General features: G+C 38.9%; 1 protein-coding gene across 1 annotated transcript; it reads left to right on the top strand.

Moving 5' to 3' along the window:
* Positions 1–230: 230 nt before the first annotated feature.
* Positions 231–1,305, top strand: MRGPRX2 (MAS related GPR family member X2). The gene has a single exon (XM_017525656.2). It carries the CDS (start codon positions 231–233, stop codon positions 1,221–1,223), a length of 993 nt encoding a protein of 330 aa, XP_017381145.1. The 3' UTR covers positions 1,224–1,305.
* The last annotated feature ends 17,941 nt before the right edge of the window (positions 1,306–19,246 follow it).

The raw sequence follows: 19,246 nt of genomic DNA, 5'->3' as shown, positions 1-19,246 counted from the left end.
GTAGTAGAAAGAACCCAGGATTAAGAGTCGGCAAGAAACGAGTTTAAATCCAGGTGCTAGGACTCCCTGGCCTTTAATAAATTACTTAATCTCTTCAAGCCTCTGTTACCTCTTGTAAGACAAGGGCAGTATTTCCCACATAATAGGCTGATCATGAGAACCAGTGAACACGCAGCAGGTGCTCAAGTCTTGTTTTTGTTCCCAGGGGCACCAGTGGAGGTTTTTTGAGCATGGATCCAACCATCCCGGCCTGGGGAACCAAAAGTACAACAATGAATGGAGATGACCAAGGCCTTCCCCTGCTTTGTGGCAAGGAGACCCTGATCCCGGTCTTGCTGATCCTCTTCATTGGCCTGGTCGGGCTGGTAGGAAACGCGGTTGTGCTCTGGTTCCTGGGCTTCCATATGCGCAGGAACGCCTTCTCCGTCTACGTCCTCAGCCTGGCCGGGGCCGACTTCCTCTGCCTCTGCTTCCAGATTATAGATTGCCTGGCGTACCTCAGTGACTTCTACCATTCCCTCTACACCTATTTCCCCAGCTTCCTCACCACTATGATAACCTGTGCCTACCTTGCAGGCCTGAACATACTGAGCGCCATCAGCGCTGAGCGCTGCCTGTCCGTCCTGTGTCCCATCTGGTACCGCTGCCGTCGCCCCAGACACCTGTCAACAGTCATGTGTGCCCTACTCTGGGCCCTGTCCCTGCTGCTGAGCATCCTGGAAGGGAAGTTCTGTGGCTTCTTATTTACTGATGGTGACTCTGGTTGGTGTCAGACATTTGATTTCATCACTGCAGCGTGGCTGATTTTTTTATTTGTGGTTCTCTGCGGGTCCAGCCTGGCCCTGCTGGTCAGAATCCTCTGTGGATCCCGGAAGATGCCGCTGACCAGGCTGTACGTGACCATCCTGCTCACAGTGCTCGTCTTCCTCCTTTGTGGCCTGCCATTCGGCATTCAGTGGTTCCTAATCTTATGGATCTGGAAGAATTTTGATGACTTTTTATGTCATATTCATCCAGTTTCCCTTGTCCTGTCCTCTCTTAACAGCAGTGCCAACCCCATCATTTACTTCTTCGTGGGCTCCTTTAGGCAGCAGTGGCGGCTGCGGCAGCCGACCCTCAAGCTGGCTCTCCAGAGGGCTCTGCAGGACACTGCTGAGGTGGATCACAGTGAAGGAAGCTTCCGCCAGGACACCCTGGAGATGTCGGGAAGCAGTCTGGTGTAGAGATGAACAGCCTCTGCTTCCATCAGCCAGCTGCTCTTGTTCACCCCAGAGTGAGTCAATGCTCCTTTCCAAGTGGAATTCACATAAGCATCTGCCTTTTCCCCCAAAGCCCCCCAAATATATATGTATCTTTGAGAGGCACCTTTGCCCCTGTCTGTCTGATTTGCTAAACCATCTCAGCCCCGATCTTAAAACAATTAGAAGAGTCCTTGTGAGGATGAAGTGAGACAGTGCCTATGAAACAAACTGAGCGCAGTGCCTCTGGACCTGCGTTACTCACAGGCTTCCATCACATCCCCATGAGAGCTTTGCCAACTCTGGGATCCAGGACTGTTCTCACTTTTCATGAATCCCACCTTTCGCAGAAGGCTGAAAGCAGTGCAGAAAAGGTCTACATTTCTTTGGTCACACTGCACTTGATAGGGACTCAAAAAATGTTATATTTTTAACAAGTTTCTTTTTCTCTTCCATTAATTCCTGTCTCCATAAAATTACAATAATTAAATTTAAATCTAGCTCCAAAAGAGTAGCCATCTTTCATTTTAGCAGGTCTCAGAATATCCCCCTAGCCTAATAGACCTTTGTTGAATAAAAGGCTTAATGAATGAATAAACTGGTTAATTTTTAAGTTAAACCTCTGAAAACTCTCCATTTACCGTATTTAAGTCACTGTCTAAATTTATTGCTTTCACTACTTTTGAATTTTGCAAACATGGAATTAAGCATTATAATTAGCTAAATCAATGTCAATGCATATTTAAAGTTTGAGGTAGACTGTCTTGCTGTGGTTTTCTTTCACACGCCATCCATTAAAATCCCAACTACACGCCTTCTCCTTCCTTCCCCTTTGCCTTTACCCTAATCCTCCCCCTCTGGAGGATCTCTAATCTGCCCTGGAAGGTTCCCAATGGTCTTACTAGACTCTGTGTTCTTGGAGGACAGGCTCTATGTCAGATTTACCTTTTATTCCAAAGAGCTCAGAGCATTTATTTTATTAATTAAATTGCACATGTTTTAAAAAGTTGTGTGTTGCACAAAATAAAATACTAATTGAAAATGCTGCATCTTCTAATAATTTTTTATTATTTTTAATTGACATTTAAGAAAATGACATGCACAGATCATAAATGTACAGTTTAATGAGTTTTATTAAATGAATACACCTATGTGACTCAAACTTTATTCAAGACATAAAATATTTTCATCATCTCTGAAAGTTTGCCTGTGCTCCCCCCAATCATTCCTCTTGCCCCCAGATGCAACCATTGTTTCTATTTCAATCAACAAATATTAGTTTTGCCTGACCTTTGACTGTACCTTTTCAGAATCATGTGTATTTTTTGTTTCTAGCTCTTGCACACAACATAATATTTCGAAGATTTATCCATGTTATTGCATTGCATATATCAGTAGTTTGTTCCTTTCATAAAGCTAGTACTATTTAATTGTATGAGTGTACTATGGTTTAACTATTTTCATATTGACAGATATATGTGTCATGTATTATGAATTTTTTGGCTATTATAAATAAAGCTGCTGTGAACATTCTTATTCAAGTCTTTTCATAGATAATATGTTTTCATTTCTCCTATACAGACAACCGGGAATGAAATTGCAGGATCGTAGAAAGACATATGCTTAACTCTATAAGAAATTACCAAGTTATTTTCTAAAATGGTTATACCATTTCAGATTCTGACCAGCAACGTATGAGAGTTCCAGTTGCTCCACATGCTCCCAACAAACATGGTATTGCCAGTCTTTGAATTTTAGTCATTGTAATGAGTGTTAAGTGGTAACTCATTGTGTTTTAATTTGCATTTCCACAATGATTTATTAAATTGAGCACCTTTTTATGTGCTTTTTGACTACTCTTTTTTTTGCAGTGTTTGCTTAAGTTTTGCCCATTTTTATTAAGTATTTGTCTTTTTCATTATGTATTTGTCTTTTTCATTGTAAATTTGTATACATTTTTCCATATGCTGAATGATTCCTTTGGTAGTTATGTATATTATATTTGTCCAGTTTATGGTTTGCCTATTCACTTTTATGTATTTATTTATTTTTAATTAACAATTACATATATTTATGGGGCACAATGTGATATTTTAATCAATGTATACCTTGTAGAAAGACTAAATCAAGCTAATTAAGAAATCCATCCCTTACCAACTTATTCATGTGTGTGTAATGCGAATGTTAAAAATCTATTCTTTAAACCAAACACTGCATGTTCTCACTTATAAGTGGGAGCTGAACAATAAGAACACATGAACATAGAGAGGGGAAGAACACACACTGAGGCCTGTCAGAGCATGGGGTGAGGGGAGGCAGAGCATTAGGAAAACTAGCTAATGCATGCTGGGCTTAATACCTAGGTGATGTGTTGGTAGGTGGAGTAAACCACCATGACACACATTTACCAATGTAACAAACCTGCACATCCTGCACATGTACCCAGAACTTAAAATACAAATAAAAATAAATTTTAAAATCTATTCTTTGTTTGTTTGTTTTGAGACAGAGTCTCACTCTGTCACCCAGGTTGGAATGCAGTAGCACCATCTTGGCTCACTGCAACTTCTGCTTGCTGGGTTCAAGCAATTCTCATGCTTCAGCCTCCCAAGTAGCTGAGATTGCAGGTGTGCATCACCACGCCTGGCTGATTTTTTTTTTTTTTTTAGTAAAGTTGAGGTTTCACCATGTTGACCCAGCTGGTCTTGAACTCTTGGCCTCAAGTGATCGACTCACCTTAGCCTCCCAAAGTGCTTAGATTACAGGTATAAGCCACTACACATGGACAAATCTCTTCTTAAAAAAAAAAACTTTTAAATTCGGGGGGTCCCTGTGAAGATTTGTGACATAGGTAAACTCATGTCATGGGGGTCTATTGTACAGATTATTTCATCACCAAGGTATTAAGCTCAATAGCTATCCTTTTTGCTCCTTTTCCTCCTTCCACTCCATGCCCTCAAGCAGATCCCAGTGTCTGTTGTCCTCTTCTTTGTGTTGTGAGTTCTGTATATGTCTATAATACAACATTAATATATAATACAATTATTAATATATAATCATAATTAAACAGTTTAACATAACATCTAATAAAAGAACTGAAGCAAGTTGTTGGTTCTGGAGACTAGGATTCACTAAGACTTTCATCTTTTGAATGAATTAACAGCATTTGCAATGACCTGAATGAGATTTAAGACTATTATCCTAAGTGAAGTAACTCAGGAATGGAAAACCAAGTATTGTATGTTCTCTCTGACATGTGGGAGCTAGGCTAGGAGGACGCAGAAGCATAAGAATGATACGATGGACTCTGGGGACTTGCGGGGAGGAGTGGGAGGGGGAAATGGACAAAAGACAACAAATATGGTGCAGTGTATATTGCTCGGGTAATGGGTGCACCAGGATCTCACAAATCACTATTAAAGAACTTACTCATCTAAACAAATACCACCTTTGCCCCAATAACTTATGGAAAGATAAACCAAAAGACTTTCACCTTTTATTTGACACATATCTGTGTCAATTGGAAAGAAAATGAAAAGCAGCATAGAGAGACTTCATCTTTCCTGCTGCCAGATTATAGATCCCCTGCTGAAACTCATCAGCTCCTTCCACCCCATCTCCATCTCCATCCCCTACTTCTGTATCACTGTGATAACCTGTTTCTACATTATGAGTCTATGCATGCTCAGTGCCATTAACCAAGGCACTGCAGTTGGTACTGTGGTGCATCTGGTATACTGCTACCACCACCTGAGACAGAAGACAGCTGTCATATGTGTCATCTTGGTCCTGTCCCTGCTGCTAAGCGTCCTTGAAAGGAACTATTGTAGCTTCTTTTTGGGCACTCTAATTTCATTTGGTGTCAGGCACTTTATTTCATTACCATGTAGCTGATATTCTTATTCTCTCTGGGTCCAGCCTGTCCCTACGGGTCAGACTCTGTTTGGCTGCAGGCTCTATGTGACAACCAGCTTCTGGTCCTAGTCTTCCACTTCTGCAGCCTACCTGCTGGTATTCAATTGTGTCGGGTTATGGGTTCAAATTGACTACAATTCATTCTTTTGCCTTGATTGCATTGCGTTTATCTTGACCTGCTAGCAGCTGCACCAACCCTATTATTTGCTTTCTTTGTTGGCTCCTTTAGGCAGTATCAATATGGGAAGACCCTCAAACTGCTTCTCCAGAGGGCTCTGCAGGACACTGCTGAGGTAGATGAAAGTGGAGGCAGACTCGTTCAGGAAACCTTAAAGCTGTCGGGAAGCAGACTGAGGCAGTGAGGAAAAGCCTCTACCTTGGTCCGTCAGATGTGACTTTGACAGTAAACTAAACGCTGCCCTGCCAGACTTGACAATTACCTGCTCTTCTCTCAGACTCATGCTCCCAAAGTGCCTCAGCTATTCTTCAGTGTCTTCAAATAGATACGTTTAACATGGCTTTTCTAATCTTTCTCAGATAAATCATTAGTCCCAAAGTAGAATATCTGTATCTCTCTCTATGATACGAAGAAAGTTCTTTATTATCTTCTCTGGATCTTTTATTATTCAACATTTTTTACTTTTTCCAGTCTACTTAAATTTTAATTATTTTGGATACATAATTGTTGCACATATATATGGGGTATATGTGTTATTTTAATATAAACATACAATATGCTATGATCAAACAGGGTAATTGGGGCATCTATCACCTCAAGCATTTAACTTTTTGTGTTAGGAACATTCCAATTCCACTCAATTATTTTGAAAAATACAATAAAATTTTGTTAACTATCGTCACCCTACTGTGCTACCAAACACAAGATCTTATTCTTTCTACCATATATTTATACCCATCAACCATCCCCTTTTCATCCCCCACTCCCCACTACCCCTCCCAGCCTCTGGTAATCATCAATCTACTTCCTCTCCCACCCTGCTGCCTCCTGCTGCCACTGATAGCATGCTCATGTCCCAGATGGATCCCCACTTCATGTTGTCCCTGTGAGGCATGCAGCCCTCTTCTCTCTGGTATCTGGAAGTAATAAATGACCTCTGTTATTGTATGCGTTTCACTGAGTCGCCTCCTCTGTCTCACTAACCAATACACTTGAACCTAACTTCTTTCCTGGTCAGGACTGTCCTAGAAAGTGGCTATCGTGGAAAAAGTAAACTGGACACAGATAGTACAAAAGCCACAAGGGTGTCTGCCAGTACAGACAAGTTTCCTGTGAGAGGAATACCTGGGTGTGAGGTTCAGACATTTAGACATTAGGCCCTCTGCCAGGATAAAGAAGCATTACTTGAAAGTCATACTAAACAGCCATGACCACATTCCCTGAGCCCCGTTAAGGCAGGACTAGAGTTCATTGCCACTCTTTTCAGATTTTTCAAGGCTGGGTTTAAAAGAAAAAAAAATACGATATCATGTTTTCTGACTCCAGATTTGATATTCTTCCAGGTCCAGTACTCGGTTGACTCTGTATCCTATACGTACACCCTTGACTTCCAAATGCTGTAGTAGAGCTTGGCTATAGGTGAGGGCTTCCTACAGGAGGGGAGAAGCAGAAAAACAGTGTTAGCAGCCCATGCAGTATGCATAGTGTTTTAATTCAATGTCACCAGTTCAAACTAAGAACTATTGTGAGTCAGCCCTGGGAATCTATCATCAATTGTACAGCTGTGGCTGAAGATGTTGTTCATGATGAAGAATCCTGAAATGCAAGGCCAAAATGAGAGAGGGGAAGATGGCTCATTTTATAGTAAATACAACATTTTTCTCCTTCCATAAAAATTTAACTCTTAATCTTTTTATACCCTGATATAGATGATGTCTTGAGAGTTGGGTAACCAATCTTAAAATAAGAATTTTAAAAAGAATTTTTAAGGTAAGATTTTTAAAATAAATTAGAAACTATATTTTAAAATTCTACATGTCATACAGCACCACTTTTGAAATATATTTTTGATAATATCTTCATATTCAGATAAAATTGGATTGTTAACTTCAAGTTATCAAAATTGGATTGACTTCCACTATCTTCTTATTTAGATAAAATTAATTGGATTGTTAACTTCCATTATTCTGATGGGCAGAATAATGCCCATCAATTTCAGAATCTTTGAAGATCCACAGAGAGAGAAGCAAAGCAAGGCTAGAGCATTAGTTGTAGCTGTCGTTTTATTTATTCATTTTCAAAGAGAAATTGGTGACAAATATGACACATTCATATATATGCTTGATTTTGAGGGTGGGTTTGTGAATGTTTATTATATATTTTCTGGCTAAGTACCCAGTTTATAGACTTCTCCATCATCACCCTGTCCTGATTCTTGATGACTCCAATGTCCTTGCAGATGGCAATCCATCCTAACTATTGCATCTCCTAAACACCTCCTTCCTTTAATCTTGTCACCCACCCCATTCTAACCATCCAGCCTTAGCTCTTGCAATCACTGACAATGGTATCACCTCCACAATCTCGGCTTCAAATTTGCACTGCCTGCCCCTCACCTCTAATCTGTATAACTTATTTTCCCTAATGCCTCAACTCTTGCACACCATCTCCCCCTCCAGTATCTTTATCCAACATGACTCATTGACCACGGCTTCCTCACTGTCACCATTGCTAAGTTAGATTTCACAACCTATTTTTGTAATCACTGCCTTGCACATACCCTCCACCTCCTTGCCACACTCTCTTCTGCCAGCTTGCCAGACAAAACTTCAACTGGTTAAATCCATCTCTCACTCTCTCCATGTTTGTTCCTAGAGAGCTGAGTGTGACTAGCATGTGTGTTAACTTCTTTACATCTCACAAGGGGAGTCAATTTATTCAGTTGTTAACACAGATAAATGTTAAGCCGAGTAATAAAAATTTACTGTTCACAACTATATTTATAATTAATGAAAGATTTAAGAACAAAAACTCTAACGAGATATTGCTTCTAGAGAACAGGGTTTAGGAAGATTTTTGATCTTGTACTTGATGGTTTTGGTGTGTGTCCCTGCTCAAATCTCATGTTAAATTGTAATCCCCAGTGTTGGAGGAGGGGCCTGGTGGGCAGTGACTGGATCATGGGAGCAGATTTTCCCTTTGGAGCTGTTCTCTTGATAGTGAGTTGTCACAAGATCTGGCTGTTTAAAAGTGTGTAGCATCTAGCCCTCCTCTCTTCCTCCTGCTCTGGCCATTAAGAAGTGCCTGCTTCCCCTTCTGCCATTATTGAAAGTGTCCTAAGCTTTCTCAATCATGCTTCCTGTACAGCCTGAGGAACTGTAAACCAATGAAACCTCTTTTCTTTATAAATTACTTCCCTCAGGTAGTTCCGTATAGCAGTGCAAGAACGGACTAATACAACTTCTGTGCTAAATGCTGTTAATAACCCCGATTTAGCCTTAGTCCCTGTTCCAAAGAGAGCAGTGCAGACTCCATTTGAAAATTAATATGAATGTGTGATCTAACTTGTGTAGGAGCTAGCCAAAGAAAGATACTCATCTCTCTTTTACCTACCATTGAACTCAAGCCAAAAAAGCTGCAGGTATTGCTCAAAAATGCTTCAAGGTGAACTAGTAATCCAAGGACATTTGGAGCAAAGGATTATGGGTCAAGACATGCAATAAATTGCCTAAGATCAGGAGGAAAAGCTGAGGGAACATTCCTTGGGAAATTAGGACATTCGAAAGCACTCAGGGTTACAGAGAAATTTCAAAAGTCATGTACATGTTCAGGGCAAGATTCATGCTCAGAAAACATCTGAGAAGACCATAAGCTTTCACTTCCATCTGAATCCGTAGGCTCAGTGTGAGTCTTGTTAAAGGCTGAAGGAGAACAAACACAGAAGCAATCTGCAAAAACTAGAAGAGGTGTTCGTTTTGCAGGGTTGGGTTGGAGGAAACATTGCTTTCTTTGGTTCCTGTTCTGGTGTTTTTTTAACCTCCTATATTCAAGGAAATCTTTGTCATTTAAGATTAGCTGAAATACAAGCTAAAGGAACAGCAAGGCTTATTTATCTTTGCCTGGTCTATATTCCTTGTGTGTGTTCACTGAACTGCTTTCGTTCAGTGAACACACACAGGAATATAGTCTATGCAAAAATAAATGTAAGAATCACTGAACAAATGAACTACTACGTCCTTCAAAATAAAGAAGCTCAGTAAACCATAAGAAAGGAAGACTCATCTTTTTCTCAATTACCACAATTATCCAAATGCCCAAATTTCAACATTTGGTAACCATTAGAATAATAGTTAATTCAGGCAAGAAAAATCAACTCATGCTAAAACTAGTGGGTTAAAATGGGGGTGAGGAATGAAATTTATTATAGTCTCAAAGTACTTCCTCACAAAAGTCCTACTACTTACATAGTAGGGATGGAGGGAAGTAACAATAATGGAAAAATATGGCAGACACCATTTTGATCAAGTGATGAAGTTAATGACACTAATGACGGGACAAATTAACATCATGTAGCATGCAATGAGAACATGGCATCATTTTTGTTGTATTCTAGCCAAAATGTATAACCTGGGTCTAATCTTGAGGAAATATTGGACAAAAGCAAATTGAGGGACATTCTACAAAATGGCTGGTCTATAATTTTCAACAAAATATCAAGGACATGAAAATGAAAGAAAAGCTGATGAGCTGCTGCAAATTGAAGACCACAGGGACATGGAAAGTGAATGCAACATGTGATTCTGGACCAGATCTTTAAGTTATAAAGGACATTCTTGAAATCTGAATGGACTTTCTGAGAGAAAGATGTACAAGATTTCTTAGCACTATTCTTGTAATTTTTCTATAACTTTGAAATTGTTTCAAAACAAAAAAGTTTAAAAATCTACATTTTATTTTTGAGAAAGAAAAGCTAAGTCCACCTAAGGAAGGGCCCTGAAATACCACTGTGTGTATAATAGTGATTCCTCTAGTCCTTCCCCTAAGAGATCTATTGCCAGTATTTTGGTAACTATAGTGCCAGCATTTGGATAAAGGAGAATACCTAGATCTAATGAAGGCTGTTATTTCTCATCTGAGTTGACACAGAAACCGAGGGACAAAAAGCACCATCATCGCCCCCTGTTAGTGAAGTGGCACATGGAATCAAGAAGCAAATGGAGTCTTGCGCCAGGTCTATTTGAGCCCACGGGTCCACAAATCAACTAGTGGTCATCTCTCCAGTTCTGAAATATATCATTGGTATGGACTTACTTAGCAGTCAGCAAAAGCTTCATATTGGTTCCTTGACCCGTGAAATGAAAACTACCATAGTGTGAAAGATTAACTGGAAGCCCCTGAAATTATACCCTCTTCTGGTCAAAATAGTAAATTAAAAAAAAAAAAATGCATTCCAGGAGTCTTGACTGAGATTGGCACTACCCCAGCAATTTAAATGATACACCAGTGTTTGTCTCAATGACATGCTATTTTATTTCACCGATCTGACCCTTGTAAAAGGCAAATGGATATTGCAGATGACAGTAGTCTACTGACAACTACGAAATTGTAGTAACAACCACAGCTGCTGTGCCATGTCTGGCATCTTTGCTGAAACATAGCAACATGACCTTGGGTATATGATATTGCTTTTGATCTTGCAAATGCATTACTTAAAAATACATCAGGAAGGAGGTTCAGAAGCAGTTTGCTTCAGTTTACTTTTACTTTGAGGTCTTCTTCAAAGTAAAAGACAAGATATTGTACCTTGTATCCTATACCACCAAGAAAAAAATTCAAGGTTTGGTCAGTCTCTTTGGAGTTAAGGCAGAATAGATCAAACTGGAAGTTACTGAGATGACTCATTTATTGAGTGATGTACAAGGATGCCAGTTTTGAGGGGAACCCGAAGGAAGAAAACACCCTGTAGCAGGTTTAGTCTGCAGTACAAGCAATTCTGTCACTTGAGCCATATGACCCAAACATCCCATGGTACTAGAAGCATCTGGGGTAGAAAAAGAAAATATATGGAGCACCCATAAATGGCTGGCAGGATTGCAAAATGGTGCAACCACTGTGGAAACGTTTGCCAGTTCCTCAAAACAGCAAACACAGAGTTACCATATGACATAGCAATTCCACACCTAAGCAGATATCCAAGAGAACTATCCGAAATATGAAAATACATGTCTAAACAAAAACTTGTGCAGAAATGTTCATAGCAGCATTATCCATAATAGACAAAACTGGAAACAAACTATATGTATATCAACTAATGAATGGATAAACAAAATGTGCATAAAAATAATGAGGTATTAATACATGCTACAACATAATTAAACCTTGAGAGCATTTTGCTCAGTGAAAGATGCCAGATACCACATATTATATGATCCCAATTATATGAAATGCCCAGAGTAGACATATCCACAGGGAGAGAAAGTAAATTAGTGGTTGCCTGGGGCTGAGTCAGAATAAGGGGAAAAGGAGCAGGAATTGGAAATAATTGCTAAAGGGTTAAAAGTTTATTTTAAGAATGATGAAAATGTTCTAAAATTAAAGTGTGATGATATTTACACAACTCCATGAATATCCTAAAAACCATGGAACTGTACTCTTCATATCACGCATTAGTGGCCACTACAGAGCATCCACTGCAGAAGAGGCAGGAAACGATCGCATGAACAGAATCCAGTAGATGTCAACTAGATGCTGTTGGTGCCCCCTCCCCCAGAGATTCCCTTTTTCCAGTTTGGTACGCTTATTCCCAGATGCCAACTGAATTCCTGCCAACAGCTTATGTTTGCAACTTCACCAGTGAACTGTCCTTGGGTGACTGGAGAGACTTCACATTATTCACAACCCAGGCTGCCTCGAGCCAATGACTCACCAATATGTGGAGTACACAGAAGCCCAGCTCCCCTGACTCAAGCTGGCCAAATCTACAGTGAGGTCTGTACCAGAGCCTCCTGCAGGAACCAGCTGAAGCTAGACTTTTCTGAAACCATATTCTTGCCCAGTTTTTGTCCCCTTCCCTGTCCCCCTTTCTCCATCCCTTTACAGGCTTCCCCTGAGGGCACTCCTTAATAAGTCACGTGCACATGAATCCTCACTTTGGTATCTGCTTCCCGAGAACCTGACCTGAAATTACAAAAGTGATGTCAATGTTGACATTGACACAAAGTTTAAGTGAAGTTTAAATTGAAGTAATAAACATTTGAAAGTCATCCTCTAGACCAGTAGTTCCCAGATCTACCTGTGACTGAAATCACATAGCAGTTTTTAAGTGCCGTTCCCCAGATCCTATCTTAGATCTCCTTAACCAAAACTCCAGAAGTGTGACTTAGGAGGGTCCCTTTTTTTTTCCCCCCCCAAGTTCTCGTACTTCTGATGATCAAGGCTTTGTAATCCATTGATATAAACAAGTAAGTCACATTGGCTTGTTTAAATATACTTCTTTTTTAAAAAACAAACATTTTATTTTATTAATATTTAGCAGCTGAATCACTGTAATGAACTTATAGATATGCAAAAATAAATTTTGAGGTCCCTGCCAATATTACAAGTCTACGATTCAGTTATCTATTAAACACAAATCAGTATTTCTTAACTGAAACAATTGATCTTTATTGTAAGCCAGTCTTAGAATAATGATTAATTACAAATATAATTTAATGTGTTTTTTCCTGAAATTGTAACATAAAGTTTTCTGTATATGGTACATCTTTAGTTGATTGCATTTTATAGAATGGCACTAATTATTTTTAGTACAAAAGATATATGTGTTACCTTATTAGTCAGAATAGACTAGGTTATGCTGTAGCAAAAGCCAACACCAAAATCTCAATGACTTAACACAGTAAATGTTTATTTCCTATTCGTACAAAGTACATAGCATGTCTGGGAACCTCTCCAGCTGTCCTTCAGGTCCACTGCTTAGCAGTTCAGGCAGCTTCTATCTTGAGGTATATCCATCTCAACATGAGGCTTTAAGTCCACTGTTTCTAGAAATATTTGCACTGGAAATTAAATGCTTTGGCCCTGAGGCGAATTTGATTACTTCTATTTATCACACAGGCCACAGCCTACTGACAAGAATTAGTCATATTACACTTCCTCCTTGCTCCAAAAGTACAAGAGCAAGGAAGGGTAATTCTACTGTATGCCCAGAATGAAAGGATGACTACACGCTAGGGCGACTAGCAATGTCAACAGTTATTAAATACGATGTGAAAGATTCATGAAAGTAGAAAAAAGATAAATATATATACACATGCACACACACATCACCACTGCTGTTAGTATTTGGTTTATTTCCTTTGAATCATTGAAAATACAAGTTCTTTTGAATAATGTTTATTTCTTTCTTTTTCAGTTATGCATTCTCACTGTAGAACATTTTTAGATACATCAGTGTATACAAAAGAAAATTAACTATCCTTGCAATCTCACCTCCAAAAGGTAACCACATATAATTTTCAATCAAAAGTGGAAGCACACCGTTTACACTTACATGTATAATGCTTGGTCTTCTTATCAATATTTATAAGATCAATTTTTAATTCCAATTTGCTAATGACCATTAATTGTGATTTCATGCAAGTCACTTCTCTCTGGGTCTAAGTTACTCCATCTCTAAAAGAAAGATATAGAAGATATTATGTCTAAGATGTCTTCCTGGTGATTTATGAATGTACAACACCTGATTCCTGTACTTGTTGCTCTCCTACTATCCTCTCTTTCACAAGCTACTCTCAGAACCTTTTGTACCTTGGAAAATACAGACTTTGAATCAACTTCTCCTGACCCTGACTCCACTTTCAGGACCCAGAACAGCTCCCAGTGGTTGGGTTTCTACCTGTCAAGGTACTGTGGAGAGGCCCCTATTGCTTTCACTGTGATGTGTAAATAACCTTAGGTCCCTGAATCCCTGGCCAAAATCACTGTGAGAGTCCCAAGACCTGGCTTACTTGGATTCAGAGTTGTAGAGAAGTTACCCTGTGATGCTACCTCGCTCTCTAAATATCTGGCAGTTTCCTTGTAAAATGTTAGGGCTAGAAGGAGCTGCAAGAGCATCCAACCATTCCTGCACTCTTCTATTTTACACATGGGGAAATTAAGGCATAGAGAAAAATAAATAAACTGAGGTCAAATGACTACCTAGTGTCAGAGCCATAATTAAAACCAAGGAGATTATTTTACTGAGTATTTCATTGTTTGGCTGGTTGGGAGTTGTCTTTAAAAGTCAACTTTTTGGATTCAAGACAACTTAAACTACCAGTGACTAGGACTTGTCCTTTAGAAAAGGTTGATACCTTTGAGAGGGGCAGAAAGAAAGAGAGAAGGGGGAAGGGAGGCAGGAAGTAAAACAAGAGTTTTCCGATGGTCTTGTTTCCAGGCAGCCTCTCTTGCTGTTCTGTCTTCTTAGAAACTGCAGCTATGCTGCATTGTTTGAAAAGCTCATTTTATTTAAAGATTAACAATACCCCTCCCAACAAGAGGAAATTTTCTCGAGGACTGAGGTAAATCATAATTGAAGGGCGAAAGAGTCAAAGGTGAGCAATCCCTCAAAAACCATCTGCAGAACAATTAAGTATTGCCCACACCACAACTCATTTCTCAAGTGTAGACTTGGAGAGCCCTGGAAGCCAGAACTAGAAGAGACCTTGGAATTACCACATTCATATTCCTCACTTTACAAATGAGAAATGCATAGTTCAGAAGAGGAAGTGATATGATCATAACTCACATGCTCACATGGTGCAGGGAAATGAAGTAAGCTGGAGCCAGGTAAGAGATACTTTAGATGCATTACATGAAATGTGTGACTTTCCCCTTTAAGAAAAAGCACTGAACAAACAGTTGATAAATGACAAATAACACATGCCCATAGTAATGCGGATAACAGCAAGCACTGTGGCCATCTGGACAAGCCCTGCCTCAGGGAGGCAACTGCTCTCCATCTCTATTTGGTCACTGTCATTTAGGGATATGAGCCTGAGGTTGCCAAATATTCTGTTATTTTTTAAAATATGAAATGCCCCAATGTATTAAAAATGACAAAAACTAATTTGAATTAATTGCAGGCCAAACAGAGCCCAACTGGAGTCTGAATTCAGCCTCAGGTTTCTGGTTTGTGCCTTATAGCCTAAAAGACAGTGAGATGTTGGCAAGGGAACCTCTGGGAAGCCCTGAACTCTGGTATCAGTTCAATCATCTACTTGGTTTCTGACCTTCCTGAAATCATTTCTTATATATTTTTTAAATATGCACTTAAAACTATATACTTAAAAATAGAGGTGCAAACTGTGTTCACTTTCATGGATAAAAAGCCTAAGTTGCCCTGAAGGAGCACAGTGAGGTTGAGGTTTTCCTCCATGTACTTATCAGGTCAATCAGAGCTGGAAGAACTAAGAAACCACGTGATAGATGCAGTCAGTCCTTGGTGTCCAGAGGTTCCTGCTTATAATAATAATAGTACTTACTTCATATGACTAATCTGAGGATTAAAAGAGGTCCTATCAATTAACTCTTCAACCAGCTGCTGCTGACACCCAATTGACAGTCCTTGCTTTACTCCTGAAATGTGTATGAGCATCTCTCTCTTCATCCAAAGTTGTGGGTAAAGTTGAAATAAGCAGTATTTTAAAATTTCTTCCCTGATCCAACTATGTGCTGCTTACAAGATAATTGCTTAACTTCAAGCACACACAAAGACTGAAAGTATAGGAATGGAAAATGATATTCCACATAAATGGGAAACAAAAGACAGTAGAGGTAGCTGTATGTATATTAGATAAAATATAGATTGTCATAAACTGCCATAAGAGATGAACAAGGTTATTATATAATGATAAAAAGGTCAGTACATCAAGATGGTATAACAATTGTAAATATATATGCACCCAACATAGAAACACCATTAATAGAACAGAAAGGAGAAACAGAGCAATATAATGATAATAGGGAACTTCAATACTCCACTTTCAATAATGGATAGATCATCCAGATAGAAAAACCAATAAGGAAATAGCAGATTTGAAAAACGCTATGGACCAAATAGTCCTAGGAAATATATACAGAACATTCCATCCAAAGGCAGTCAAGCTCACATGGAACATTATGTGGTAGGCTGTAAAAAATCTCTTAAAAAATTTTAAGAAGAATGAAATCATATTGAATATTATTTCTGACCACAACTGTATGAAACAAGAAATCAAAGAGAGGACAAAACTTGGAAAATTCACAAGTATATGCAGAAATTTAATAGCAAATTCCTGAAAACCAATGGGTTAAAAAAGATCTCAAAAAGAAAACCAAAAAATACTTTGAAACAAGAGAAAATGAAGACATTTCAAAATGAGACAAATGAAAATGAAAACACAATACACCAAAATTAATAGATGCAGCAAAAGCAATTCAAAGAAGAAAATTTACAGTGATTAACACCAACGTTATGATAAAACATGTTAAATAACTAAAGGATACTAGACTTAATACCTGGGTGATGAAATAATCTGCACTACAACCCCCATGACACAAGTTTTTCTATGTAACAAACCTGCACATGTACTCCTGAATTCAGAATAAAATTTTAAAAAATAATAAAGGAAAAAAAGATTTTAGATAAAAAACCTAACTTTACATCTCAAGGAAGTAGAAAAAGAAAAACAAAATTAAGCCCAAAATCAGCAGAAAGGGGGAAATAATCAATACCAGAGAAAATAGTAAACTAATTAAGGAATAGAAAAACAATAGAAAAGATCAATAAACAAGAGTTGGTTTATTGAAAAGATAAACAAAATCGACAACCTGTAGCTACACTAAGAAAAAACGAGAGAAGACTCAAATAAATATCACAAAAGAAAGCAGAAACTTTACAACTAATACCACAGTAATACTAATGATTATAAGAGACTACTATAAACAGCTTTATGCCAAGTTGAATTATATAGAAAAATAAATACATTCCTAGAAATATACAACCACCAAGACTAAATCATAAAGAAATAGAAAATCTTCACAAAAAATTATTCAAAATGGGTCATAAACATAAATATAAAAATGCAAAAGTATAAAACCCCTAGAAGATAACATAGGAGAAAATCTAGATGATCTTGGGTATGATGATGACTTTTTAGATACACCACCAAAGAAATAATATAAAAAATAAATAATAAGATGGACCTTATTAAAATTTTAAAATCTGTTCTGCAAAAGACAACATCAAGATGACAAGAAGACAAGTAACCAACTTGGAGTAAATTTTGTATGATACAGCTGACAAAGGACAGTTATCTAAAACATATTTTTTAAATCTCTTAAAATTCAACAAAAAGGAAACAGGGAGGCAGAATAGATTAAAGCTCTGGACAGAGCAGCATGTGAAGTCTTACATTGTGAAATTTAGCTTCAGATCAATGGCAAGAACAAACCAGGAATCCCAAGAGGGTGCACAGACCGTTTGAAGGAAGCAGACTGCTCCAGAAGGACCTGGGAGACCCAAATACTGTGAGTGCCCCAACTGCGGAAGTAGGAAAGGGAGGCTCTCCTCTCCCGAACACATGCCCTCACTGGATAAGCAGAAGGTCTGTTTGCAGGAGAAGTTTCCAACTTTACTTGGAGCTGAGTCAATTTGGAGTGCTGAGTGAAATACAGAGGTAGAGAAAGCAGCAGAAAGGCACTGGGATCTTGCTGGGTTCCCTAGCAGGCCACTCCTGCCTGGCACCACAGGTATCCATCCAGAGGGTGGCCAGAGGGGCAGGAGGTAAAACACCACAGAGAGAAAGAAATCTCTAGCTGAACTTTGTTAACTACTTGAACAGGGTGAGAAGCCTCCTGGCCAGAACTTGGGGGAGGGTGCAAATCCAGCATTCAGACTCCATAGGCGAGGGTAGAACCAAGCCCTTTTCATTTGCAGCTGGGGGGCAGGTATCCTGGAGCATATTTTCAAGCCCATCATACCCTCTGCCTGGAATGGATTCAGGGATATTGGGATGGGGCATAGTGGGAGTGAGACCAGCCCTTTGGTTTGCGTGGGAGCTGGGTGAGGTCTGTGACAGCTGACTTTCCCCCACTTCCCTAACAACCTGCATGACTCAGCAGAGGCAGCTATAATTCTCTTAGGTACACAACTCCAACGACCTGGGAATCTCACCCCCAACCCCTACAGCAGCCACAGCAAGACCCACCCAAAGAGAGTCTGAGCTCAGGCATGCCTAACCCTGCCCCCAACTGATGGCCTTTCTCTGCCTGTCCTGGCAGCCAAAGACAAAAGACATAATCTCTTGTGAGCTCGATGGTCTCTGAATTGCCAAAAAAAAAAAAGAATTCAGGAGGTCAATTATTAAGCTACTCAAGGAGGCACCAGAGACAGGTGAATACCAACTCAAAGAAGTTTTTTAAAATGTTACAGGATATGGACAGAAAAATATCCCCTGAGAAATGGCATAAATTTAGAAAATCACAACTTCTGAAAACGAAGGACACAGTTAAAGAAACACAAAATACACTGGAAAATCTCAACAATAGAATCAAACAAGTAGAAGAAAGAACTTCAAAGCTGGAAAACAAGGCTTTCAAATTAACCCAATATGACAAAGGCAAATAAGAAAGAATTTTAAAAAATGAAAAAAGCCTCCAAGAAATTTGGGATTATGTTAAACGACCAAACCTAAGAATAATTGGAGTTCCCAATGTGTTAATGACCAAACATAAGAATAATTTGTGTTCTTGAAGAAGAATAAAAATCTAAAAGTTTGGAAAACATATTTGAGGGAATGATCAAGGAAAATTTCCTTGACCTTGGCTACAGAACTAGACGTCCAAATACAAGAAGTGCAAAGAACACCCATGAAATTCACCACAAAAAGATTATCACCTAGGCACATATTCATCATGTTATAGAAAGTCAAGATAAAGGAAAGAACCTTAAGAGCTGTGTGGCAAAAGGTAACCTATAAAGAAAAATTTATCAAATCAATCACAGATTTCTCAGCAGAAACCCTACAAGCTAAAAGGGATTGAAGCCCTATCTTTAGCATCTTTAAAAACAATTACCAGCAGGAATATTGTATCCAATGAAACTAAGCTTCATAAA

The sequence above is a fragment of the Cebus imitator genome, unplaced genomic scaffold (assembly GCF_001604975.1).
Source record: "Cebus imitator isolate Cc_AM_T3 unplaced genomic scaffold, Cebus_imitator-1.0 Scaffold39, whole genome shotgun sequence".
NCBI classification, from domain to species: Eukaryota; Metazoa; Chordata; class Mammalia; order Primates; family Cebidae; genus Cebus; species Cebus imitator.
Note: the sequence above shows the minus strand (reverse complement) of the source record. Positions and strands in the feature narration are given on the sequence as shown.